A 12,768-nucleotide genomic window follows, 5' to 3' on the forward strand; every position below is an offset into this window, starting at 1 on the left:
GCGGTTCTCCGGTACTGCAGCTCCGCTACAACTGATGTGAGTATCTGCCCGACAGCTAAGGAGAAACTACCGTAAGGCTATGTTCACACTTTGCGGTTTCCACTGCGGATTTTTCCGCAGCGGAATTCCAAAATCCACAGTGAAAACCCGTCGCGGTTTTTACTGCGGTTTCTTATGTGGATTTTCATCTGCAGTTTCCTATTGGAGCAGGTGAAAATCTGCAGAAAAGAAGTGACATGCTGCGGAATGTAATCCGCAGCGTTTCCTCGCGGTTTTTTCCGCAACATGTGCACAGCGTTTTTTGTTTCCAATAGGTTTACATTGTACTGTAAACTCATGGGAAACTGCTGCGGATCCGCAGCGGTCAAATCTGCTGCGGATCCGCAGCAAAATCCGCAAAGTGTGAACATAGCCTAAAGGTTTTCTCATCCTACCTAAGCATATAGGGTCTGATTTATCAAAACGGAGACTGTCTTGCCTATATCAACCAATCAGAGCTTGGTTTTCATTTTTTATACAGCGCTTGTACAATGAAAGGTGCGCTGTGATTGGTTATGGGCAAAAATGCTAATTTGTTTTGTTTAGATCCTTTTGATACCTCTGTCCCATAGAGTAAGGAGGGGTTGTGTCCCACATTAAACCCAGGAACATGGTTGGAACCAGAAACGCGTGCATTCTGCGACAAGCCTTGGTGCGTTTTCCTGTAGGTGGTCTGCACGTGGCCATACAGCTCCTCTGTGACCCCAGCAGTATCACGCTGATTTTCGACTACCTACCTCGTGATCTGCCTGAGAAAAGGACTCTCCCCTACTGGCGTCCTTGGTGCAGCGCGGCGGCTTCCATGTTCGCTCCTGGGTCGCCTTATTATAGTAATAGAAACGTCCAGTGTTATCTTTGTGCGTTTCCCACTCCCCTGTGATTTGCACGGGGGCTGCACTGGGCTGTGGGGGGAGATTGGACTGAGAAATCTTCAGCTCTTGCAGATTTGCATACACGGGAGAATCGGGTCTTGCAGTGGCAGGAGAGACAGAGAACTGAAGAGAACAGACACCAGAGAGAAAACAGATTACTAGAGAAGAGACCACCAGCACCACCATTACATTTCCCACAGCACTGCCATATTGCTGGGCAGCAGACACTAGCAGAGGAAAGCGAGACCTTCCATAACCGAGGTCCATGCACAAAATGACTGTTCAAACCAAGCACAGGTGCTCGGTGCACCCTCAGGGTGGCCAAAAGATGAAGGTGGGAGAGTGCACTGGACTATCTCCATTCACATCTTCTGTGATTGACAGGAGGCTGGAGACCTATGTAGGTGGGAAAGTGACCTGGATTGTTTGGAGCATCTGTGCTTTGTTTGTACAGTCACGTTGTGCTGATTGACTAATTAAAAGGATAGCTCTACTCAAAGCCTGAGATCTGGCAGCACAATCTCCAACGTCCCCCTATAGGAGGCAGATATTTACAGTGCTGTATGGTGCTCCTTGCACTAAAATTCTGGATGTCCTTCTGATAGGAACGCTGGGGTACCAGGCTAAAAGTCATGGCTCTGTGTGCCACATCAACGACAAAATGGAAGGGATGCAGCATCATAAGGGAGCAGCAAACAGATTGAGGGTGTGGTCTATAGATTAGAAAAAAATAATATGACAGGCTTTATTATCCCCCAGAAACAGCACCACCCTTAGCTACAGGTTGTGTCCGGTTTTGCAGTAAACAAAATGGTCAAAAGGGACTAACTGCAATAAAAGACAAAACCCATGGGCAATTCTTATGCTGGTTCTGGTGGGGGGGAAAAAAGCAAATTTGTCCTAAGTCTGCACCATCCCTTTAACTGTCTGAATTTCGGGGTTTTGAGTAGAGCTAGGCTTTACACTTAGCAAAGACTAAGTGTAAAACACTTCTGCACTGCAACGTTGTTGGGTCTGAACGTATCTTGGTGTTTTCGGCTGATTCATCCTTGGCGGGATAGATGGACCTAGATGGGTAACTGCATTAGTGATGAGCGAACGTGCTGGGATAAGGTGTTATCTGAGCATGCTCAGGTGCTAAATGCGTGACTTCAGCGTGGTGGAATACTATGTTCGAGTCCTCGCGGCTTCATGTCTCATGGATGACAGCTGCAACACATGCAGAGATTGTCTATTTGTTTTTTTTTTTTAATTTAAATAGATTTTTATTAACAATATATAAAAAAAAAAGGAGAACAACAGAATGCCATTTACATTGCATTATATCAGATACACATTTTCTTACTTTAATAAACCCCAACATTACCCCAACTACCCCCCTCCCCCATAAGACAGCTCAGTCTCAATCTCCACCCCACCGAGGCATTATCTGCCTCTTGTAATTTATCCTCTTCCAGGTCTTAGGAAACACGACGCCTATACTCCTCAATCCAAATCAAGCCAAGGAGACCATATTTTATTAAAGAGTTCTATTTTCCCCCTTTTACTGTACACCCCCTTTTCCAATTTTAGACCATGTTGAACATATTGGAGAAATTCCCTTCTCACAGGTGGTTCCGCGTTTATCCAATTTCGTGCTATTACTTTCCTGGCCATGTAGAGTAGCCTAGCAATTGCAATCTTCCAAGTATTGTCAACTCCAATTTCTTCCACATATCCCAGCACACATACTATCGGGTCTCTAACAACTCTGCACTTATACGCTGCTTCAACTCGGCTCAAAACCACCACCCAAAAGGCAGCCAGTCTCGGACACGTCCACATCATGTGATATATTCCTGCCTTCTCACTCGCACACCTCGGACACCCAGAATTGGCACGCAATCCCGCTTTGTATAACACTTCCGGAGATTTATATACCCTATGCAAAATGTATAGCTGCGAGAGCCTATATGGTTCACTCAAGGATAGTCGCGGAACCCACTCCATCACCGATTCCCAGGTTTCATTTTCCATCGGCCCCACTTCTCTCTCCCACTTAGCTCTCGCCTTTATAGGGAAATCTAGCAGAAATGTGTGCATAAGGTCCTTATACAGAGTGGAAATAACTCCCCTTGTAGTACCCTCACCACACACATACTCCAACACTATATCATCTTGAACCCTGATATCAGCCTTCTTATTCTGAGCTCTAAAGGCATGTCTCATCTGCGCATACTGAAATTCCCCTGTGGATCGCAAACCAAATTCTTCCTGCAATTGGGAAAAGGACTTCAGCTCCTGCTGCTGGATTATCTGGTGAACAAAGCAAATTCCCTTATTCTGCCATTCCATCAATCCTCCCAGGGCCTCAAAATCCTTTAAGTTGTGGTTAGACCATATCGGTGTGAATTTAGTCAACCCTGTAACCCCACGAATCTGCCTTAATCTATTCCATAATTTACGAATCAGGAACAGGGTTGGGTATATTTTCCCCAGCGCGCCCAATGAGCCATCCTCCAAACACCTGGCCATCGGTCGTCGGTCCGTCACCTCTTCCAATAGCTGTTGTACTGCACTGGATGACGCCCCTCGCGCCCAGCCCTTCAAATGCTGGCTCTGGGCCGCAAGGAAGTATATTTCCGGGTTGGGCAAAGCCAAACCACCATCTTCCTTGGGTCGTTGAAGCGTCTCCAAGCTAATACGTGGATATTGTCTACCCCATATCAAACTTCTAAAGAGGGCATTAATCTGCCTGAACTTCCCCCGAGGGATCCAAATTGGTGCGTTATGCAGAACATAAAGAATTTTGGGCATAAGGACCATTTTAATAAGGTTTACCCTACCGACGACCGATAGATGTAGCTTATTCCAGGCGTCTACCTTTGCCTTGAGTACCCCCATAACAGGAGTCAAATTTCTTTGCAGAAACTCCGCCACCGGCACCGAAATCCATATTCCAAGATATTTAAATTGGGAAACCACCTTCAGCCTCTCATCCCCAACATCCTCACTCACATTCTCTCCTACGTCATCCACTCTAAAAAGAACCGTCTTATCCCAATTAATTGTTAGTCCCGACACAGTACCAAATCTCTCAACAATTTCAACGGCCCCTCTTAGTGAATTGTCTGGATCCTCCAGGAACAGCAAAACATCATCCGCATATAACGCTATTTTTTCCTCTACTTTGCCATACCTAAACCCAGGGACCCCATCCGACTGCCGAATCTTAGCAGCAAGAGGTTCTACAGCCAACGCGAACAGGAGGGGTGAAAGCGGGCATCCCTGCCTAGTACCCCTAGCCAGCCCTATAGGACGAGATAGCTCCCCATTTACTCTAATTCTGGCGGATGGTAATGAGTACAACAGCTGTATCCAGGCCACAAACTGCGGGCCAAACCCCATACATTCCAGCACCTGCCAGAGGTACCCCCATTCGACGCTGTCAAACGCCTTGTGTGCATCTAGCGATACAATCACTCTTCGACCACAGTTATCAGACTCTACCTGCAAATTTACATATAACCTCCGCAAATTGATCGCCGTTGATCTATCCGGCATAAAGCCAGATTGGTCCGAATGCACCAGACTCGCAATAACACTAGAGAGGCGGAGAGCCAACACCTTGGCCAGAAGCTTGACATCAATTGTTAGTAAAGAAATTGGGCGGTACGACTCCGGTTTCCCCAAGTCCTTATCCTCCTTTGGAATGACCACTATTATGGCCTCTCTCATAGAGGCTGGCAAGCGCCCACAAGACCTAGCTTCCTCCAATACCATTTTTAATCTAGGAATCAACACTTCTGCCAACCCTTTATAGATCTCAGCGGGTAACCCATCGACCCCAGGCGCCTTCCCATTGGCCATAGACATCAATGCCCGACTCAATTCCTCCTCAGTGATAGGGGCCTCAAGGCTCTCCCTATCTGCCTCACTCAGTCTCGGCAAATCCAGACCTTCCAAGAAAGTCAGTGCATCCTCGACCGATTCACCAACCCGAGAGGAATACAAATCTGCATAGAAGTCCGCAAAGGCTCTCAAAATTTCAGGTGTTTCCGTTATTTTACCTCCACTAGCAGAATCCAAAGAGTGTATATATGAAGAACCTCTCTGAGCAGCAGCCACTACCGACAGCATATGTCCCACTGTTTCTCCCTCCTGATAGAACAATACCCTTTGGAAATCTCGTTTCCTCTCAGCTTTGCCTAGCAGAATTTTTTCCAAATGATTTTGTGCGTTTTTCATTCTTCTCTCTGCCTCAGGGGTTCCCAGTGTGGCCATCCCATCCTCTGCTTCCTTCAACTCCTCAACTGCCGCTTTTTCTACCTCTCTCGTCCTCCGCTTACACCTACTAATGTCCCTAAACAGTAGTCCCCTCAGGTACGCCTTCATTGCATCCCAAATTGTAAGAGCGTCGGCGCTTCCATCATTTAAGAGAAAGAATTCCGCCACCTCCCGTCCTATACTTTCCAACTCAATACTCTGTAACCAATTAGGATGAATCTTCCATTCTCTCCCACTTAGCGAGCGAGCCCCCTCCAATCTAACCTCTACTTCAATTGGACTATGGTCCGACAAGGCCCTTGGTAGATATCTCACCTCCCCAACCAATGTGTCCAAAATCCTGTTACCCAGAGCCATATCAATCCTAGAGAGTGTGGCATGTGCCGGTGAATAACATGAGTACCCTCTCTCCCCCACATGTCTAACCCTCCACAGATCAATCAAACCTATCTCCTGTATATAGGTGCCAAATGTTGTTATGTGTGCCTCCGACCTATTCTGAGTATTCTTATTTTTATCCCAATATTCATCACAGATGTTATTTAGATCTCCGATAATTATTAACGGTGTCGGTCCCCATTTTTCCACTCGCTCCATTACTTCTCTAATCTTCCTGCTAGAGTAGGGAGGCGGAATATACATCGCGGCAACACACAGCATCACTCCATACAGTATACACCGTATTAGTACGTACTGCCCATCCACATCCACACATACCTTCACCTCCTCATACTGAACTCCCGCTGGAACCAAGATTGAGACTCCTCTTGCATACGTGGAGAAGGTAGAATGATATCCCCTCTGGATCCATCGTCTATTCAAAACATCCACTTTTTCCCTTACCAAATGCGTCTCCAGCAAGCATATCATTGAGGCCCTTTGGTCTCTTGCATATTGCAAACACGCAGCACGTCTAGATTTCTCCCCTAGGCCTCTCACATTCCAGCACAAAATCTTAAAACGGGTCCCCATCACTTGGCTCATCTTCACTATAAGTATCATCAATTTTGAGCTCAGGCTGTCTAACTACCCTCCCCCTCCCCCCCTCCCAACTCCCCCTCCCACCCTTCCCCCCTCACATCTAACCATTCCACCTCTTTCCAAGAGTGGGGCATCATCGCCCATAGCGAACACTCCGTTTGGCATTACCTTCCCAACCCTCCTCCCACCACTGTACATAACAGGATTTCAGACATTTTGAAAAATAACGTTCTCAAAACATTTTAACTTAGAATTATTTGCACACACAAGAAGTCTGCATAAACTTAAAATATGTCGCAAACCCTTCCTCCCCCTTTCCCAGCAGCCATTACACCATCCCTTTCCCTTCTTCCCCCCCCAAACCCCTTGGCTTGTCAATCACATGACTCTTTTCCAACTGACAGATAAGTAAACAACTTCAGACTCTTCCCACAGTTTCAGTCTCCTTTTCCTTTAAGCTTTTTAGCATTAATATCGATCCACTGGGTAGCGTCCTCCGGCTTCTGGAAAAAATGAATTTTATCAAACGCCACCACCCTCAGTCTTGCTGGGAACATCATGGAATACTGCACACCCAATTCCCTCAGCCGTCTCTTGATACCCGTGAACATCATCCGTTGTTTCTGCACCAGAGTAGAATAGTCTGGGTATATAGCAATCTTTTGACCTTCAACTGTCAGATCCGTCATGTCTCTGGCCTTCCTCAGGATAATGTCTCTGTCTCTATAGTTTAGAATTTTGGCGAGCATGGTACGGGGATTCGCTCCAGGGACAGGTGGTTTCGGCGGGACCCTATGCGCTCTTTCTACCGCGAACACTTTTGTTAGCGCCATATCTCCAAATGTCTCTAACAGCCATTTTTCAATATATTCCGTTGGATTCCTCCCTTCAGCTTTTTCAGGGATGCCCACTATGCGAATATTATTTCTTCTGGACCTGTTCTCAAGGTCCTCATTTTTCGCAGCCAATTCAGCTATTGCTTGAGTGAACTTTTTCTCTGCTTTTTGCAGCTGCACTATATGATCTTCTGCAGTGCTCACTCTCTCCTCTACCTCCCCCACACGTTTGTCAATCTTCTGCATGGCTGCGTTTATCTGGGCTGTGTCCCCCTTAACCTCCTGTATCTGTATGGTCAGAGATTGTTTACATGAAGAGACTAGCGCAAAAACGTCTCTTAGGGTAGGCTCAGCTTCTGGCGCCATTTCCTCGGGTCCCCCTTCTGCCACCGCCATTTTGCTCTCCTTTCTCCCCTGTTGTACCTCATGTTCTCCTGCTGGGCTCTCCTCCTCCTCCTCCTCTTCGGTATCAGCTCCGGCTCCCTCCTCTGCGGCCTCCGCTCTCGCAAACTGCTGGAGCTTTGCCGCTACCTCCATGCGCTTTCTGCATGCGGCGTTCTCCTTGTCTGCTTTTTCCCTCAAGTCGGCGCCATCTTGGATTGCGCCTGCATCCCCGGCTCCCGCGTCCTTCTGCCGTCTCCTGGTCATGTTCGTCGGTTCCAGCGCTACCGAACAGCACCGCCGGCCTCTCCAAGTCTCCCCGCAGCCAGTAAGCCCCCGCAGGGACCAAACAGCAGCGGCTCTGCAGGATTTTACAATATACAGCGGCGGGAGCTCACAGCCGCACGTCCGCTCACATGGTCTCTCAGGCCACGCCCCCAGAGATTGTCTATTTGTTAGGCAGTCCCTGCATGTATGGTGGCGGTCTAACAACCGCGAGACATGCAGCTGCGAGGACTCGAACATAATATTCAAGCACACTGAAGTCACTCATTAGCACCTGAGCATGCTCAGATAACACCTTATCCCAGCACAAACACTCATCACTACTGGTTATCTGAAATATTTGGAGCTCATCAAGTTTCAGAGCTGAGAGGCGGCGCCATAAACGGAGCAATGCAGAAGTGTTATACCATGGGCTGTATGAAATCAGAGAGAAGTTGAAGAGCGCCCTGCGGTGACAGCACAGAGCTCTGCGCCCCTACACCATTAGCCATCGCACCTGCTGACTACAAGTGCCAGACTCACTTCACTTTCCCCGTTTGGTGCCACATGACCTTGTATGACGGAGCGCAGGCGCTGTGGTACCAAATACAATAACCGCTCATCTCTGTAGTCGTCTACGCTCAAGCAAAATGGCAGCTTCTTCTGGCTCACTCCATCGCTTCCATTTATTTCCGCACTGAAAATTACCAAAGTGTTCACATTTCAAAAGGGTTTCCCACTACTACAATATGTAGGATATCAATATCAGATCGGTGGCAGTCCTACACCCGTCACACCCTCCATAATGAGCGCTAAACGGCAAAACCCGGCTGCGGCCACTGCACAGTGTGACGGAGCCACAGCCGGATGTGGCGACTGAGACAGTGAGGTGTCTGCCCCCCAGCGACCCCATATGGAGACAGATCAATACCAATATTGTAGAAGAGGAAACACACTTTAATCATTTTTGGAGAAGAAACAAATGGCAGCAATAGATGAATCCCAGAGAATAGTTAGGATCATTGGATCGATTGTTCCCAAATCATGGAGATCATTTATGGAAAGGAAGAATTAGAGAGGTCGCCAAAATAGCAACCAATCATCTGCCCCCATCATAGTACAATAATTAACACATGCACCTGTATTCAGAAAAGGTATACAGCACTGTAGGTATCAGCACAGAAAGGAGTGCACAAGAGGATAATCATATATATATATATATATATATATATACACACACACACACACACAAAAAAGTGAATGCATCTACGTAAATACATATAGGTGTGTGTGAAAATGTATACATCTATATTTTATATTATATTTTACATACATACATACATATATACACAGAGAGAGATTACCAATTCCTTAAAGATTCGGGGACATCACCCCATTGTCACGTCACTGCCATGGAAAAGACATCTCAGCCAAGCCCATGCCTGACCGAGGCTGACTCTTCCCTGCCAGTGATTGGCTGTAGTGATCACATGACCCTACATCATCTATACAGGAAGTAGAGATCAGCCAGGAAGGCGAGTACGGATTTTTCTATTTTTATTTTTCTTACTCCCTCATACTGATTCTTTTCAAAAGGATAAAATACAGTCATCGTGGATGACCCCTTTTTCATATTTCTAGGACCTCAAGGAACAGATATAAGGTGTTGTATGAGGCTCCGCGCCTTGGAGAAGTGGTAATATATACATAAATCATCTATACGCAGTATATCTGAGAAATGTAGGAATGTCGGGTCCATGCTCCACCACACCTATATAGTAAATCAGCCTAGAGGGACCCTACATATCCATGGCTATGGGAGCCAAGGACCGCTGTAGTGGGTTCCATAACGTCCTATCTCTGTATGTAGCGATATTTCCAAATATTTCCAGAATATCAAACATCTTGTATGATAATAAGATACAGAAGTTCCTATGAAGTGACCGTTACCATAACCGTCATCGGGGAGCGTAGCACGTCATAGCCACATGCCATAATCAAAGACAGTGCTCAACACAAGTAGGGGAACTAAAGAGAAAACGCTACAGGCAATTCTTTTAAAACTCTGTTGGCCATCGATGGCAAAACACTATATAGAAGACGTAAGAGAAACATATGTATGCACGAAAAGACACGATAGTCATCCGAGGAAACGCTCAACTTTATTTCCACTCCTAACATTCACACCAGCAATAAGGCCGCGTTCACACCTTCAGTATTTGGTCAGTATTTTAGATCAGTATTTGTAAGCCAAAACCAGGAGTGGGTGATAAATCCAAAAGTGGTGCCGTGTTTCTATGATACTTTTCCTCCGATTGTTCCTCTCCTGGTTTTGGTTTACAAATACGGATATAAAATACTGACCAAATACTGAACATGTGAAGGTGGCCTAACAATGGAAGAAAACGCATAAAGAAGGAGCAAGTGCAGGACAGAAGATAATTAGCAGATAACTGAGCAGTGAAGACCTCAGCATCATAGATTCATATAGATCTCATGTCCAGCCTATATTACTGAGAGAAATGTTCCCACAATAGAAAATTCAATATGAAACTTGGGATCTGTCGTAAACTATTGATCAAAAGTGCGAGGAATGAAGTTGAAGACTAAAACTAGAGTGGCTACCTTTATAGGTTAAAAAAAAAAATTGCATTAACATATGGAAAAATTCATTCGAAAGTGTCTACAGTCCCTTAAATGGGTTTTCCAGTTTTGGAAAACTCCTGTCCCCAAGCTGCAATTCTTTTTTCTACTATCCAAGTCCAGCGCCACGTCTCCCCCACTGCTGCAGACATCTGTTACTATCAGCGACGCTGCAGCCGATAAATCAGCTCAAAGATCCGCGACATTGGCGGAGGTTCAGAGCTGGACCTGGGTAGGGTGAGAAAAGCCAGAAATAAAAAAAAACTAGTGATGGTAAAAGAATTTTCAGAAATCTCATTTAAAGGATAAATCTGTGTGACCCCCCAGAGCCCTATACTGCCGGCACGCACTGACAATGTCGGAGTCTGTACAGACCAGGAATGGTATCATCCATTTATTCAATTTCTACATTTCCCGGAGGAATAACTGGATTTCCAAAACACAGATTTCAAAAGGGAAAAGTGCTCCAGAATAGTTATGTAAGAATTTACTAAGATACAAAAAAAATAAATCAACCTATTGGAATGAGGAAAGACGAGCACATTCCTTTCTACAATGTCACCGTGATCTGACACTAGAACATTGCGGAGGCAGAAGCCGGAGTCCTTCCTGATATCCACTGATCACTATGAAGCCTGCGACTTGTGCAGCACATTCGCCCCCCCAGAGAACAGCTCATTCAGAAGATGGAGAACGGAACAGATGATAGTCGGTGGTCAGTATTTCTTGGAAAGCCGCTCTCCAGCCCACAATGGAGAACAGATGTTGGCAACTTCGCTTTCCAGTGTTACATTCTTGTCCTGCAGATAAGAACTTGGAGGGAGGCGTCAGGCAAAGACAGGAAAAATTAAGGAAAAGGGGCAGATTAAAATATTGTACCGAGCAAACCAATGTAAAAATAACCATAGAAGGCACAGTGGATCACACACTTATAAAAAAAAAATAATAATAATAAAAGCAAAAAAAATAAAAAAATAAAAACACTAGAAATACAATTGTGCGGTCGCCTACAGAACAGATCCTGGCAACGAAACCTGCAGGCACAACCTGTCCTGTGTGCTTCACCCTCCCTTGTACAGCTGTCTCTGCACATTCGCTGCCGGCCCTGGAAGAACCGAGTATCTGCCAGAAGCCACAAGACTCTGATCCCCATACGCTGCAATGATCATTAGAAAATGGGGGCTTCCCGGGGGGCCGAATGCTGGACCCCCTAACCCCGGCTCAGAGGGCTATGCACTTCACACTTCAGCTGTTCCTTACACTGAAAGCAGATCCATCACATCTACAACCAGCGCTATGGGGGGAATGACGTATAAGGCCCCTTTCACACATCAGTTTTTTGCCGTCAGTCAAATTCTGAAAAAACGGATCCGGCAAAAGTTGCCACCGGATCAGTTTTTTTCTCAGACATATTAGTGACGGATTGCGATGGATGGCCTCCGGTTTCATCCGTTTTTCGCCATCATAAATTGTTTATCCGGCGGCTGGAGAAAACAGACATAGTAACGTTTTTTTTTGTGTCCGTCGGTTCCGTCATTTGCTAGAATGGAAGCCTATGGCGTCGGATCCGTCAAATGACAGAATCTAGAGACAGAATGCTTTTTTTTTTTTTTTTAACGGAGCATGCCCTGATTTGTTTTGGATCCAATTAGCTGGATCAGCTAGTCGGATTCGGGAATAAAAAACCAGATACGTCGCATCAGTTTTTCACAATCTGTGACAGATCCCTTTTTTTTTTTTTTTTTTTTTTTTTAATTTCAAAATTCTACGGATTGTGACCGATGGCAAAAAACTGATGTGTGAAAGCAGCCGAAGGGGCCTGGTACGCAATGCTGTCAGCTGAACTGATGGCGGGCCGGTGGCGTCCTCTCCAGACTCCTCCATACACAGAATTGCTCACTATTTTGGTGGATTATTTCACAGGAAACAAATCGATCGACAGACAGAAATCTGACGTGCCGGCCCTCCATACACACTGAACAGTCAGCCGAGCCCACAGATGTCAGCAAGTTGGGCCGACGTTAGTCTCATTTCTATGGGGGCAGAATCCGGGCCAAAATCCATATAAAAAATACCGTACTTCTAATCTGCTTGCATCAATCGTCCCATTCATTCATCACATTATTTTCTGCACTTTTCTTTAATGCATGTTAGAAAGAGCCACATGGGAATTCATAGGCGCAGTTTTAATACATTTTTGGCATTGTTTTTGCAGAAGTAATGCTTCCAAAAAAAAAAATATTAAAAAAATACATATTGATACATAACACAATACTTAAAAACACATCAAAAGACATGCTGGAAAAGAAGAAAAAAAGTCAAAAATTTTGTTCTTCTGAAACAACCTTAAAATTTACATCTTTTAGAAGCGGTTTTTAGAATTTGAATTTTCAGCCAGAAAAATCATCAAAAAAAACTCCATGTGACCATATCCTAACAGTGGTTAAAATGGTATTGTTTTCTACGGCAAAGCCTGGTTCAGAGGG

The 12,768-nt window shown here is 45.5% G+C and overlaps 1 protein-coding gene across 11 annotated transcripts in view; it reads right to left on the reverse strand.

Annotated features, from left to right (window-relative positions):
- The window catches only part of ARHGAP12 (Rho GTPase activating protein 12), a 93,512-nt gene that overhangs the window by 38,125 nt on the left and 42,619 nt on the right, over window positions 1-12,768 (reverse strand). For 6 of the 11 annotated variants that reach the window (XM_069729648.1, XM_069729647.1, XM_069729655.1 and 3 more), the window contains exon 3: window positions 777-1,034. The exons of the other annotated variants lie outside the window; for them this stretch is intronic. In XM_069729648.1, the coding sequence (XP_069585749.1) occupies window positions 777-1,034 (258 nt within the window). The remainder of the gene's footprint in view (window positions 1-776; window positions 1,035-12,768) is intronic. 11 annotated transcript variants of the gene reach the window in all.

This window comes from Ranitomeya imitator, chromosome 6, assembly GCF_032444005.1.
Source record: "Ranitomeya imitator isolate aRanImi1 chromosome 6, aRanImi1.pri, whole genome shotgun sequence".
Lineage (NCBI taxonomy): Eukaryota > Metazoa > Chordata > Amphibia > Anura > Dendrobatidae > Ranitomeya > Ranitomeya imitator.